At 36.0% G+C, this 14852-nt stretch overlaps 1 protein-coding gene across 16 annotated transcripts in view; it reads left to right on the top strand.

The window, feature by feature from the left end:
• MYCBP2 (MYC binding protein 2) overlaps positions 1–14852 on the top strand; it is a 293673-nt gene that overhangs the window by 245626 nt on the left and 33195 nt on the right. For all 16 annotated transcript variants that reach the window (XM_086709934.1, XM_086709939.1, XM_086709855.1 and 13 more), the window contains 9 exons: positions 224–393; positions 1145–1389; positions 3376–3543; positions 8398–8555; positions 9694–9893; positions 10751–10900; positions 12084–12244; positions 13288–13444; positions 13646–13870. In XM_086709934.1, the coding sequence (XP_086566060.1) occupies positions 224–393; positions 1145–1389; positions 3376–3543; positions 8398–8555; positions 9694–9893; positions 10751–10900; positions 12084–12244; positions 13288–13444; positions 13646–13870 (1634 nt within the window). The remainder of the gene's footprint in view (positions 1–223; positions 394–1144; positions 1390–3375; positions 3544–8397; positions 8556–9693; positions 9894–10750; positions 10901–12083; positions 12245–13287; positions 13445–13645; positions 13871–14852) is intronic.

Genomic DNA, 14852 nt, shown 5'->3' on the forward strand with positions numbered 1-14852 from the left:
AATTTCTTTTCATCTACCTGTATAGAGTGTCTCCAGTATTTTAGGTACTGTTTAATCATTTTTTGCCAATGCTATTTTTCTGATGCAGTTAACAGCCTGGGGGAAAAAAAGTGAGATACCTGCTTCAATATTTTGCTTACTTTGAGAAGGTGAATCTGTCATTCATATATAAGTGTCAGATTGTTAAGGGAACTTAAAGTGTTAATTTTGCTCTTGTTTGAAGGTTGTGGCCGGTATGCTGGTGGACAAGGTTACAATAGCATTGGGCATTTTTGTGGAGGATGGGCCGGTAACTGTGGTGATGGTGGCATAGGAGGAAGCACTTGGTATCTAGTCTGTGATCGCTGTAGAGAAAAATACCTCCGTGAAAAACAGGCTGCTGCAAGGGAGAAGGTATTTTTATTTGGTTCTGACGATACTATTAATGATAAGAAAATCTTGTAAAAATCCCTTTTAATTATCGTACTATATCAGATAATTCTACCTAGTTGATAGTAAAGATCAGCTTTTATAATAGGAATGATATACAATTCTAATATTTGTACTAGGTTAGCTATTTTTAATTACAAAAATAAATTGTATCTTGGCATATGTCAAGATATGCATATGCAGCACATATGCCTTATTTGTAATTGTTTTCCATGTAATTCTTTATTATTAATTATCTATTACTCTACACATATGCATTGCTTTTCCATTTCACCTTTATCTCTCTGAACCCTTTTCCTTTTCCTCTCTTTACCCCCTCTCTTTTTCTTAATCCTTAAGTATACTGTAGGTCTCATGGAAACTAGAAGCACACCCAAGTAAAAATTTGCAGAACACACACACACACACACACACACACACACACACACACACACACACTTACTCTTTTTTTAAAAAAAATAATTACATTTAGATTTTACTAGTTAGGTTTTCTTGATTTCCCAAGGAAAGAAAAGAAATAGTTTGTGTTTGAAATAAAAGTTGCAGACCGTTCAGGAAAAGCTTACAGTGAATGTTCTTTTTGGTAATCACTATTATTATTTTAAAATAGGTCTATAAGTGTTTAATAATTTTTATTAGAAACTCAAAATATTTAGGTTAAGAAATTGAAAATTTGAATATGATTTGAATACTACAACAAATTTTTCTTCGCCAGGTCAAACAGTCCAGGAGGAAGCCAATGCAAGTCAAGACTCCTCGTGCCTTGCCCACCATGGAAGCTCACCAAGTGATTAAAGCAAACGCGCTGTTCCTGCTGTCCCTGAGCAGCGCCGCAGAGCCAAGCATTCTGTGTTACCATCCTGCAAAGCCATTTCAGTCTCAGCTTCCCAGCGTGAAGGAGGGCATTTCTGAAGATCTTCCTGTTAAAATGCCTTGTCTCTACTTGCAGACATTAGCTAGGTAATATAACTTGGTGGTTGGTTTTCTTTTTTTTTTAATCACTTGGGATTAATAGCCATTGTTGATTAATATCCTGCTCTGAATACGCACACTGCATTATCTATTGTATACAATAAAGAGACCACCAGGAATTTATTTTCGGAATTGCCTTGACCAACATACGACTGGTAGGGTACACACTTTATGGTAGTAAGTATTTAAAAAAAAAAAAAATGTACGTACTATATCAATTTGTATTATCAATACAAAATATGTCTTAGGAAATACGACTTTAGCTGTCTTTTACTTTTTGGTAAGCTGACTTCAGTCTGTTACTAGTTGGGAATGTTAAAGTGGAAAGAAACAATTTGCTCTCAAAATCTTTCATTGTTTACATTATTCATTCTATTAGCATTTAAATGTTAGTTAGCTGAGTATCAGCTTTGTGCTAGACTTTGAAGACACCAAGATGAATGTAATAAAATCCTGACTCCCGTGTGCTCACACTCTGTAGAAAGACAGACCTACATGTAAAGAAAACATTCAAAATATTTTGTGAGGAGTACTATAATAGAAGTATGAAGAGATGCTGTTAGAGCATAAAAGAGGGAGACTACCTGAATCTTCCCAAGGAGATCGGGAAAGGTCTCCCAGAGGATCTGACACTGTAGCTGTCTTAAAAGATAAATAGAAATCCATCAAGTAGGTGATGGAGGACAGCGACTCCTCAGAGTAAAACACATGTGTGAAGACACACATGAAATAGCATTACACATTTAAGGAATCAGAGGCTGGTTAAAGCATTGGCCACTAGGAGAAACAGATGAAATACCCTAGAAGTGGTTACCTAAGACTAGGTAATATGGGGCTGTGTAGCCCATACTAAAGTTGGATTTTATCCCATGAACAAGAAGAACAGTTAAGGAATATCAAACAGGGAAATATATGAACTTATTTGCAGTTAGACTATCACTCTGCTTCAAACATGGAAACTTCATAAAGGGCATGACTGAAGGTGGAGAGAAGCCTGTTGTATACCATTTCCTATATTGGACTTGAGTTGTATGACCTATACTTCCATACATTATATCCTGACATTGTAAATGGCCTTTCATATACGAGGTTCGGGTTTTTTTTCAACAGCTGATGAATGAAGATTTCTACAAATTGCCTACAGGAATGGCTTGCTAACCAACAGTTCCATTTTTGGCAGTGTTGCCCTTTCCATAGCAAAATTATACCGGGGTGTTTTTTTTTTTTTTAATTTTGTAATTACTATTTTAACAAAATGAATGAAAAACAAAATGAGGATGTGAGACTTGAGCTTCAGTCAGACCACTTAGTAGACTAGGTCAACAACTCGTTCCAGTTTGAAAAGGAAAGAACCAAATTGTAAAACGTGTAAAAAACCAAAAATGCCATTTTACCATAATTATGGATTTTATATTTTTAGCCCTCTGGGAAATGGACACCCACAACCCACCCCCACCCCCCGATGTAACATTTCTTGGGTCTAATTTTTCTCAAATTTGACTCTTACATATCTTCCTACCAAAAACGTGACTGACTGTATTTCAGTAGCCCATTCAAGAAACATGAGCCTGAACCAAGGCAACGATGATGGAGTCAGCAGAGAGGAAGCCTAGTAATCATAGGCATGAATGACTGGTCACAGTTGAGCACTAGGCCTACCACAGTACCAAGGTACTTTGGCCTAGGCACCTGGATAGTTAGTTGGTGGGATCATTCATCAAGATACCAGAGGTTGGAAAGTTCTCAAAAGGAAAGAAAATGAGTTCAATTTTGGATTTGACCTATTTGTGGCACCTAGAATATATATGTGTGAAATTGTCCGACTTTTATTTCCTCCTACTTATATCTATAATTATTTTAATACTTTACCCTTATAGAATTACATGTGCTACTTTTCTTTTATGAAAGAGATTAAAAATGAAAAATATCTATGGTGCCATCATACTTGAAGTTACTGGGTTTAATTTAATGCAGGCATCATCACGAAAACTTTGTGGGCTATCAAGATGACAACCTGTTCCAGGATGAAATGAGATATCTACGTTCAACATCTGTACCTGCCCCATACATATCCGTAACACCTGATGCAAGTCCTAATGTGTTTGAAGAGCCAGAGAGCAATATGAAATCTATGCCACCAAGGTATTTCACTTCTCTCCTCTCTGTTGAATAGCCAGTGTTTGGTGGTGGGAGAAAGACTGAACTAGAAAAGAATGCTTTAGAAGTTCTTTTATATATCTGTCCATCTCAAGAAAGACATTAAGTCAGCTCTGCTAACTATTAGAGCAGTAAGAAAAAGCATACATACATGAATGAGGCATAGTCCTTGACAGCAGAGGCAGACTAGTTGGAGAGAAAAGATCAACTAAATGAAGTAAAAAGTTCCATTATATATTGTATCATGTAGTGCCGTAGTAAGTCAGACTAGAGAAAGGTCACTTTGAGGCAGTGCCTTTAGGTTTCACGGAAGAGGTAGCACCAAAAATAGATCTTGAACTTCCTGGATTATTGCATACAGTGTTCTCCTCCCGCTCACTTAGCTATGGTAGCATCAGTGTAAAGACCCTCCTGAAAACTGACTAGAAGCATCTAAATATAATGCAGAGGAAATTCGGGTACCACCGCAACTTTTTGGAGGAGGAACCATGTGATAAAAATGCAAGGATAGTCTCACAGTGTCAACTGAGAAGCTGATAAATTTAGTCAAAGATTTCCACTAACTGTATGAAGTTGGATTGTGTTAGCAATGATTGTGGGGAAAAAAGATGGATAAAAGAAATACTTGATAGGAAAAATCAGCGTGGCTAACTGAAAAAGGATAAGTTTAGTATAGCATCAAGATATCAGGAATGAGTAATTGCAAACACATTATTATTGGAAAGGAAGACATTTGCTGAAGGAAGAAAGAATATGCTTATTAAGATATGCCACTGTGTTAATACTATATGGTTGTGAATATAAACTAATATAGTGGATATTTTAATACACACAATAGAACTTATATATCCAAATGAATATATTTTCCACTGAAAATACTTGTAATATTTCCCTCCAACTGTGTGGATTATTCATCAGAGGTTTTTTTTTTAGCTGCATTTGAAGTTTTCTCCAAAGAGTACAGTATAGCCTTTTATATCTATAAAGATAATAAAGTATCTCTAAAGGATATAGATTTTTTTTAAGAGTTAGAAACCATTTTGAGACTAGTCTGATAAATGTGATTCGTTGGGTTATTATTACTCTTTAGGATCAAAATCAAGTGGCGTAAACTTCTAGGTAAAGACAATGAAATGAAGGTTCCATGTATCTTAGACTATCATAGAATATTCTGTGTATTGTAGAATATCATAGTCAAAGTAAATTCCTTTAGCATAGAAGCCCCTAGTATCATCACTAGTGTCACAGAAGAAAGTGGAAATCTAGGGAATCCTATTTCCCAGAGCTCCATGCTAAAGCAAAGCAACAATCTAAGGTGCCAGGGAATGCTGCACAGAAATGGGATAAACATGCACTCAGTGGGATGGTTCCTGGTATAGAGGATGCAATAAAATCTCAAGTTATCTCTGGGAGAGAAAAAAAAATTGGTATCAAATAGTGTGGAAAAGGAAGTCTCGGGAAATCCACCGATACTTTATCAGAACAAACAGAAGACCTAGACAGATCTGCCCCCTTAAAATATTACCAAAAGTAAAATAGATAGTATGTAATGAAAGTCAGATGAAGAACCCAATCTGAAAGAAAACTCTCTCAAGGAAAAAAAAGAACATTTCTGTAAGTACTCTAGTACCAAGAAACCTGATAATGACATAAGTTTAATGAAACAGTATGAGAATGAGATAAAAAGCAGAATGAGTAAAAAGGAGATATCACAGAGCTAAGAGGACAGACTGAAGACCAAATGAACACCATTGTAAGACTAATAAATTAGAAAAGTTTAGAAGAGTAAATTGAATGATTGACATGAAGAAAAAGTTTGAGATAATCACAGTGAGTAAAAAGTAAAAGGACAAAGAAATTATAGCAGTTAGAATCAAGATAACAGGTATGGAAACCGGACAATTCAAATGGTATCTTTATTTTATTTTTTTTTTTAATTTTTTTTTTCAACGTTTTTTATTTATTTTTGGGACAGAGAGAGACAGAGCATGAACGGGGGAGGGGCAGAGAGAGAGGGAGACACAGAATCGGAAACAGGCTCCAGGCTCCGAGCCATCCGCCCAGAGCCTGACGCGGGGCTCGAACTCACGGACCACGAGATCGTGACCTGGCTGAAGTCGGACGCTTAACCGACTGCGCCACCTAGGCGCCCCAATGGTATCTTTAAAGTAGAAAAACCAATCAATAAAATTGAAAATGTGTTGGGGCGCCTGGGTGGCTCAGTCGGTTGAGTGTCCGACTTCAGCTCAGGTCATGATCTCACTGTCTGTGAGTTCAAGCCCCACATCAGGCTCTGTGCTGACAGCTCAGAGCCTGGAGCCTGCTTCAGATTCTGTGTCTCCCTCTCTCTCTGCCCCTCCCCTGCTCATGCTCTGTCTCTCTCTGTCTCAAAAATAAATTAAAACATTTAAAAAATTAAAAAAAAAAAAAAGAAAATGTATCTAAAGCTATAATATAAGAAAAAATTTCCAAAATAATAAAGTATTGAATTTCCAGACTAAAAGGAAATTTTTATAGCAGGTAATTATGAGAAATAGCTTAGGTTGAAAAAAAATAGCTTAAGTTATTGAAATACGAAGAAAAAAAACACTAGAAGTTTTCAAGTAACTGAGCACAGAAAAAGAAGTCATCTTGTAAAAGGAAAAGTTAGACTGAATTTGGACTTCTGTATAACAACTTCAAATGGCAGGGCACCTGGGTAGCTCAGTTGATCAAGCATCTAACTCTTGATTATAGCTCAGGTCACGATCGCACCATTTGTGGGTCCGAGCCCTGCATTGGGCACTGCTCTGGCAGCACCAAGCCTGCTTGGGATTCTCCCTCTCCCTCTCTTTCTCTGTCCCTCCCCTTTCACACCCTCTCTGTCTCTCTTAAAATAAATAAACTTAAAAACAAAAAGAAGTCATCTTGCAAAGGGAAAAGTTAGACTGAATTCAGACTTCTGTATAACAATTTTGAATGAAAAAAAAAGTGAAATAATGTCTCTTTCTTCAAAAGAAAGAAAATACTACCTTAAAAATTTTACCCAGTCAGTCAGACAAACTGAAATATAAAAGATCTTGGGAATCTTAGAACTAAATTGTGGATTAATCAAAGGAATCAAATGCATGTTCTAAAAAGCATGTTTAAAAGACTATATATACTTTACACATAAGGGTAATTTTCATAAAATCTTAAATAAAAGAAACTGATTCAAGTGTTTATATTCAGCCAGGTTGAGAAATTTTAAGCATATGGTAGTTCAGGAATATAGCATTTTTGAGCTATTCTTTTAAAACGTCTTGACCAACTCAAGCTGTTACAAAGTTGATGAATAATGACTCCATTAAATCAGTGGTTCTCAGTGAGGGGTAAGGGGGTGGTTTTTCCTCTCAGGTGACATCTGAGCATTTTTGCTTGTCATAACTGGGCTATTTCAACAGGCATCCTAGTGTGTAGAAGTCAAGAATGTTGCTAAACATCCTACAGTACACAAGACAGCCCTCCACAACAAGGAATTACCTGATGCAAAGTAGCCACCGTTGTTAATGGTCATCTTCACTTCCTTTTGGTTTTCTTGTGTTGCTTGAATTTTTTTTTTTTTATAGGCATGATCATTTTTATAAGAACGAGTCGTTATTTTTTTAGGTTATATAACAATCCTTTTTTTTTTTCCAAGTTGTTGGATAAACTTCCTCTGAAAGCATAATAAATGTCTTGAATCTTATAGTAACACCATTTATAAGGTGAATTAAAATTAACATATCCCTATTCTCTGGTCATTCTGGAAGCTGTTGGCCCAAGCTGACGTCCAGGCACATTTACCCCCATGGGTTATATACAGTATTTATAGCCTGTTCAAATGAGAGTGTACATACACTTAAAGAGGTGGTGAGTGAAGAAAACAGCCAGGGAGGGAGTTAGCTACTTCCTAGAAAATGTATAAGCTTTACTGAGGAACATAGGCATTCAAACCTGTCTTGAATGGGGGAAAAGAAACGCAGAACTCCCAGTAAGCACAAATGTCCCTGTTTGGGAAGAAGTAACAGGAAAAAGAATACATTGAAAACAATAGCTTGTAAATTTGTCTTAGGATGTAAAGGAAGGTATTTCTTTTTTTTATAAAATGGCTCAGTAAAGGAAAATATATAACCATATTAATAACTCTTCAAGAATTTTTTTTACACTTTAAACTGTATAATTTTCTTCAAGAATTTTTTAATGTTGCTTTAGTAAATAGAAAAATTTTTAGTTTACTTAAACCTGAGTGAAAATCATTGAATTCTTCTAGAATGTCGGTATAACTGTATGCCAAAAATCCGTTTGTTACCTTTTGTTGAACTTAGTATGGCCATGCTGTTGAAAAGTCTTTGGGCACCACTTCCCAAGAATGAGAAACCTAATTGAGCACTCAAGTACAGAGAGAACATTGAACTGTTTCACTTTCCATTTTATTAGGTTTCTGTATGTACAGATCCATTTTCTTTCTACTCAGTGCTCTTACAAATATATCTGCCTGGTTTTCCTGAATATCGTGACAGATAACTTCTACCACAATGTTGTGATTCTGAAAGGAGTTTAGCACATTCAATGCCTTTTCTTCTTTTTCATGTAAAAATGCAAAGTAGATTTAAGAAAACCAAAACTTTTAAGATGCAATTCTAAAATCAATCAAAATGTTAATGCTTTTGGAAAGATCAAATGGTGATTTAAAGAGAAATTGTCAAGTTGGCTTTGAATTTGTGTTTTTCCACATGAGAGGTAGGTTCATATATTTGACTACACTGTCATAAAGTGAATATAGTTTCACTTTATTCACTTTTTCTTCTGTTTTTACCTGTCATCATCTTCTGTCTACAGTTTGGAAACTAGTCCCATAACTGATACTGATCTTGCAAAGAGAACTGTCTTCCAAAGATCATACTCAGTTGTTGCTTCTGAATATGATAAACAACACTCCATTTTACCTGCACGAGTTAAAGCCATTCCTAGAAGAAGAGTTAACAGTGGAGACACTGGTAAGTATAAAGATAAAAAGGAAGATTCAGTGGTCCACATGATTTTGTTTGCAGGTATTTTTTAACATCTAATTTTTGAAAGGAAATGGATTAGTTTTTTTAAGTTTATTTATTTTGAGAGAGAACATGCATGACAGAAGAGAACGCATGAGAGGGGTAAGGGAACAGAGAAGGAGAGACAGAATCCCAAGCAGGCTCCATGCTACCAGCACAGAGCCCAATGCAGGGCTCTAACTCACAAACTGAGGTCGTGACCTGAGCCAAGATCAAGAGTCAACGTCAGACTTAACTGACTGAGCCACCCAGGCGCCCCAGAAATGGATTAATTTTAAATCATGGTTGACGTTCCTTTTATGAAGCTATAATTGTGCCTCTCTTTCAATTTCAGTTGAAAGACACACTTAGAGACCATCCAGTGATTGATTTTTCAAGAATAAACTGACCTTTAAAATCTTACTTGTTAATGTTGCTGTCATGAGCTATTCCACTAAGCTTCAGTGAACTAGTAGTTGCAGCGACTTACACTTTCACAGTTATATTCTCACTCCTAATAGAAGCTTATATATACCCCTTGCAGCTGCTTCCTCTCTGAGTAGATAATTTGGGGACATAAGTAGCTCTTAATCAGTAAAAAAAGTTAGACAACCTGGACTAGTTGGTATCAACAGCTCCAAATCAGGGCTGCCTGATTCTGTGTCAAGAATAAAAAAAGAAACCCAAGAGAAAAGGATTACATGGTGATGATTTATCAGGTAGCCCACTTAACTAAAATGAAGATCTGGTCTAATATTTATAGACAGATGATTCTATAACTTCTGTAGATTCCATTTAGGGGGAAAAAATACAGTCATCTTTTAGAGCATTTTAGAAAGCATGAACTTTAGATTCAGCCCTTGATTTAAAACTTAGCTCCACAATTTAATAGCTATATGATTTTATGAAAGTGAGATATTTAATCCTACTCAGCCTCAGTAAAAATTGAGGTTATGATTTGTGTCACATGTGAAAACAAAACAAAAAGCTTCAAAGATTCTATAATGAATCAGCTAGATACTATTATCTTTAATAACATTGTAAATATGTTAATTGTATATATTGCCTATGAAAGTTATTTTTTCTTTTTTTTTCCAATAAATAGAAGTTGGTTCTTCCCTCTTGAGACATCCATCTCCTGAGCTTTCCCGGCTAATCTCAGCCCACAGCTCTCTTTCCAAAGGAGAACGAAATTTCCAGTGGCCAGTTTTGGCTTTTGTTATACAACATCATGATCTAGAAGGTCTTGAAATAGCAATGAAACAGGCCCTAAGGAAATCTGCTTGCCGAGTTTTTGCTATGGAGGTATGAATACATTAAATGGGGTTATTGATTCCTTGACCATACAAATCATTTGATGATTCTATTTAATGATATTACTTTTCTACCCAACAGAAATTTCCAAAAATTAAGAGACATTAGCCAATCGAAAATATCAAATGTTCACATCAAAATTAAACTCTTAGGTTCATGAATATAAATGAATTTAGAGATCCATCTTTAAGCACTCTAAAGAAATTTATTTCTGCACTGCTTTATTATTTGAAAGCTATGAATGTCTTTTTAAAAAGCTTTTGTAATGATGATGTCGTTTCAGTTAGAAGAATCATGAAAAGGGATGAAAAGTAGAGCTTTTCAGTTATAAATTTAACCATAATAATTTTTCTGAGTCTATTCTCTGGAAATGACAGGATCGCTAGATGTTGTATTTTTATGTATAGTAAATCTTTCGTCTTTGTCATGGGCATTATAATAAATAACCTGCCACTTGATTAATGGGAACAATATAAATATATTTAAGTTAGTGATAGCTTGATAGAGCTTGAAAAAAAAGCTGTTTATCCGAAGTACAAGTTGGGGAAAAATGTGCTTCAGCAAATTAATATGAAGATGAAAGTTTGAAATAAAAAGTGGTTTGAAAAAATATTTCTGTATTACATTTTATAGATATTATTTTCCCTATTATGTTTTTAATTCGGACCAAAATTATTGACTATTTCAAGTTCATTGTGTTTTTAATGAAATGAAGGTCAGATGTTTTTAGTATCTTTCCTTGAAACACTTAGTGGAGATACTTTGTTTCTGAGTAAGGAGGGTTCTGCAGTTTTTAGTCCCACCTTTTTTTTTTTTATCTTTCACTCATTTAACCTTCATTTATTCAGGCTTTCAACTGGCTTCTGTGTAATGTCATCCAGACGACTTCTCTACATGATATTCTGTGGCATTTTGTGGCATCATTGACTCCTGCTCCAGTGGAACCAGAGGAAGAAGAGGATGAGGAAAATAAAACAAACAAAGAAAATGCAGAACAAGTAAGTGAGATTTTTGGGTTTTTCAAATTTGTCTGTATTTTTATAGAAGAGTAGGACCACCTTCAGATCCTATAATAATATGCATGAGTTCACACACAGATTATATAAGCTAAAAGGCAAGAATAAAATTTCAGTGCTATCGAGCAACATAGTCACTATACTTAGTGACTGATTCCTCCCTAAATACTATTGTCATGAAGCAATGAACTGAAAGATGTATACTGTTATAGTACTGTATAAGACAGGTAAACAGGGCAACATTATTATAGAGAATATCTGTCTACAACATTGCTGTAAGTTGGCAGAGAGTGAAAGTGATACTCTGTAGGGACATGAAAGTTGTTATAGCTCTTAAGACGAAATTATTAATAGGGATGAAAATGGTTTCTACAAAAACCATTTTCTAAACATGTATGTATCTAATCATATAGCCTTAAAAATATTAAGTAAAAATTGACAGAACTGCAAGGAAAAAGAGGGAAAAAAACATCCACAATTACAGTGTGAGATTGTTTCACACCTTTCACAACTAAATATTCCTGCATAACAGACCACCCTAAAACTCAATGGATGAAAACAGTTTCCTATTGGCTGACAACTCTGTGGGTCAGCAGTTTGGGTGAGACTTAGTTCCTGCATACACGTTTAGAGTTACCCTGCTAGGAGACTGTGAGCACACTAAAATTGATACAGATACAGTATTCGTTTGGTGATTTTATTTATGAGTGACTGCATCACTTTTTCCCTAAAAGATAATACAAACATAATTAGTTAATCTGAATGTGTGTTTTGGGTATGCTTTGATTTTGGTTTTATTGTTTACATTTCTGTTACATGACTGTCTTTAAAGTATACATAACACTTTTGGGGCGCCTGGGTGGCGCAGTCGGTTAAGCCTCCGACTTCAGCCAGGTCACGATCTTGCGGTCTGTGAGTTCGAGCCCCGCGTCAGGCTCTGAGCTGATGGCCCAGAGCCTGGAGCCTATTTCCGATTCTGTGTCTCCCTCTCTCTCTGCCCCTCCCCCATTCATGCTCTGTCTCTCTCTGTCCCAAAAATAAATAAACGTTGAAAAAAAAAAAAATTTTAAAGTATACATAACACTTTTAAGTATACATATTTTTTTGTGGGGAAAGTTCCTTCCAGCATACAGACTGATCAACCTGCTTTCAATTTCTGTCTTAGGAGAAAGACACGAGAGTATGCGAACATCCACTCTCAGATATAGTGATTGCGGGTGAAGCCGCTCATCCTTTACCACACACATTTCACCGCTTACTTCAAACTATCTCTGATCTTATGATGTCTCTCCCCAGTGGCAGTTCATTACAGCAAATGGCCCTAAGGTAATTGTATATCTCAGTATTCTGGGTATGTTGGAGAAGAGATTTTATGTGGTATTCAAAGTTCGAGATGCTCAAAAGACCTTTTAAATACTAAGATACAAAGAATCTCTACATTATGTGAATGGTGCTTCCCTCATTACTGTCTTAATCTGGAATTTCCTCCTTGGCTCACACCTGTTTGCCTCTCTGTAAAACGAGGATAATACATTACTTAGTGCTCTAAATTACCCCAGTCTGTAACAGTTTTCCTCACTTTTGCCCCTCTTCTACCTCAAGTAACTTGTCTCAGTGCTACCCAAGAGTAGCAATCTTAACTGTCACAAAAGGGAGAAGGAGAATGAAATCTCAGAAACAGAAATCAAAATAGGGTTTTTGAATTGAAGAGAATTTTAAGAAAAGTGAAACCTCTGTTATATGTAAGGTAGCCTAAAACTACCTTGAGGAACATTACTTACTTTTAAGTCTGAGACTGCTGAGATTTTCACATTACTTCTACATTGTGAACCTTGTCATCAGATCTTCACACTGGACCTCACGTATAAAAAATGCTCCACTGGTTTTTATAAACTGTAGATTTTTGGAGTGAATTTTGGCTACCCACATCCCTAAAGACTGGTAGAGGGGAGATTGTGTTTCCTCCTAAAAAGATTTTTGAAGTACAGGATGTGTTATATATCAGAGTATATGTAACTCTGATGAATTAGTATAGAATTGTAAGACTAATAAATTTGAGAGGCTTGTTTTGGTTGAGGTCACACTTGTCTGTCTGCAAGATTGATTTATTACCTTTTTTGCTTCTGTACCCTTGACGTTCATGTATCCAGTTTTTCTATATGTAGAATGAGTGAACTTTCCTTAGGTCTTACCCTATTCCAAAGAAATTACCTTTATTGTTCACAAAAAGGCGGTGATACTATTCCCTGATTTTTTTTTCTATTTCTGTTTTTTCCCTAGAATATTAAGATTTTTAAAAATCTTAACTACAGAGTGCTTTCCCAGGAATTCCTTAGGAATTATTTAATACCTTGCTTATACCTTTTTAGGTGCTGGAGTCTGAAATTCAAGCAATCTGATCACCAGTTCCTCCATCAGAGTAATGTCTTTCATCACATTAACAATATTCTGTCAAAATCAGATGATGGAGACAGTGAAGAAAGTTTTAGCATCAGTATCCAGTCTGGCTTTGAAGCGATGAGTCAGGTCAGTCATTGAAAGTTGTCCTCTGTTACCCTGTTAATATTCAACGATGTATACAAGCAGAAACTGAAAGTCACTCATAAACAGTTTGATTCATTTCATTTCTTATCTCACATCTTTTGTTTTATTATCGTGAAAAATTTCCATTTCAGTGTTGTAATAATGTAAAACTTGTAATAATGTGAAAACATTTGTTTCTGGTAGGAATTGTGCATAGTAATATGCTTAAAGGACTTAACCAGCATTGTTGACATAAAAACTTCAAGCCGACCTGCCATGATTGGCAGTTTGACAGATGGTTCTACGGAAACCTTTTGGGAATCAGGAGATGAGGATAAAAACAAAACTAAGAACATCACCATCAACTGTGTAAAAGGAATCAATGCCCGCTATGTATCTGTCCATGTGGATAATTCCCGAGATCTAGGGGTAAGAAAGAAAACTTAATTTGTGGCTCATTAGTTCTTTTCAGACCTTCAGTTACCATGCCCTATCCTTCTAAGTTTAGCAAAAAGATTTTCATGTGGAATTTCACTGACCAAACAGCATTTTTATACTTCCCAAGTAAATCTTACATCTAAAAACAGATTAATAGGACTAGGGGCACTATGGAATACCAGTTCTAAAAAGAGGTGTGATTACAAATACATCCTGGCTACAGCTAAGCAGAATAAATGTCTCCTCTGTAATTGCCTACCTCCATACCCTTGTTTAAGCTATTCTCTTGGCCTGGAAGTCCTCCCCTTAAACTCTGCCTATCAGATTCTCCCAAAATCTCAAAAGACCAGCAGAGAAATCCTCTCCCGGTACCTCTTCTATAAAAATTATTCTTTCCCTTCTCTACGTTCTTCTTTCTATTACTCTGATGGCACTGAATACACTTTGACTTATCATGTAATTAGCTTTCAATTTCTAGCCTTCACCCTTAGCTGTCTTGACGATGGTGGTGGGGTTTCTAGACTAACCTAAATGATCATAATTTGTATTCTCCCTAGCACTAGCCTGTTCACATGTTTCAACTGAATTAAGCACTCCTTTACAAAAGGCACTAAATAATGGGAAAAGAGTCCTGTTTACTTGAGTGTTAAGAACCAAGAAGACACCAGCTGCCAGACTCACGTGCTTCTCCCCCCATTCCTGGGGAAGGATACTCCTTAGAGTTTTTTCCCTCAAAATGGATGTGGCTTGCTTCAGAGCCTGCTTCAGATTCTGTGTCTCCCTCTCTCTGCCCCTCCCCCATTCACTTTCTGTCTCTCTCTCTCTCTCTCTCTCTCAAAAATAAACATCAAAAAAAAATTTTAAGTAAAAACTTAAAAAAGAAAAAAGAATGGATGTGGCTTGCTAATAGATACAGTATTATAAATCCCCTCTGTTGCCAAGCTGCTCCTATCCCATTCACACATTTCCTTTC

Source organism: Puma concolor, chromosome A1 (assembly GCF_028749965.1).
Source record: "Puma concolor isolate L17-30 chromosome A1, mPumCon1.1.hap2, whole genome shotgun sequence".
Classification (NCBI taxonomy): domain Eukaryota; kingdom Metazoa; phylum Chordata; class Mammalia; order Carnivora; family Felidae; genus Puma; species Puma concolor.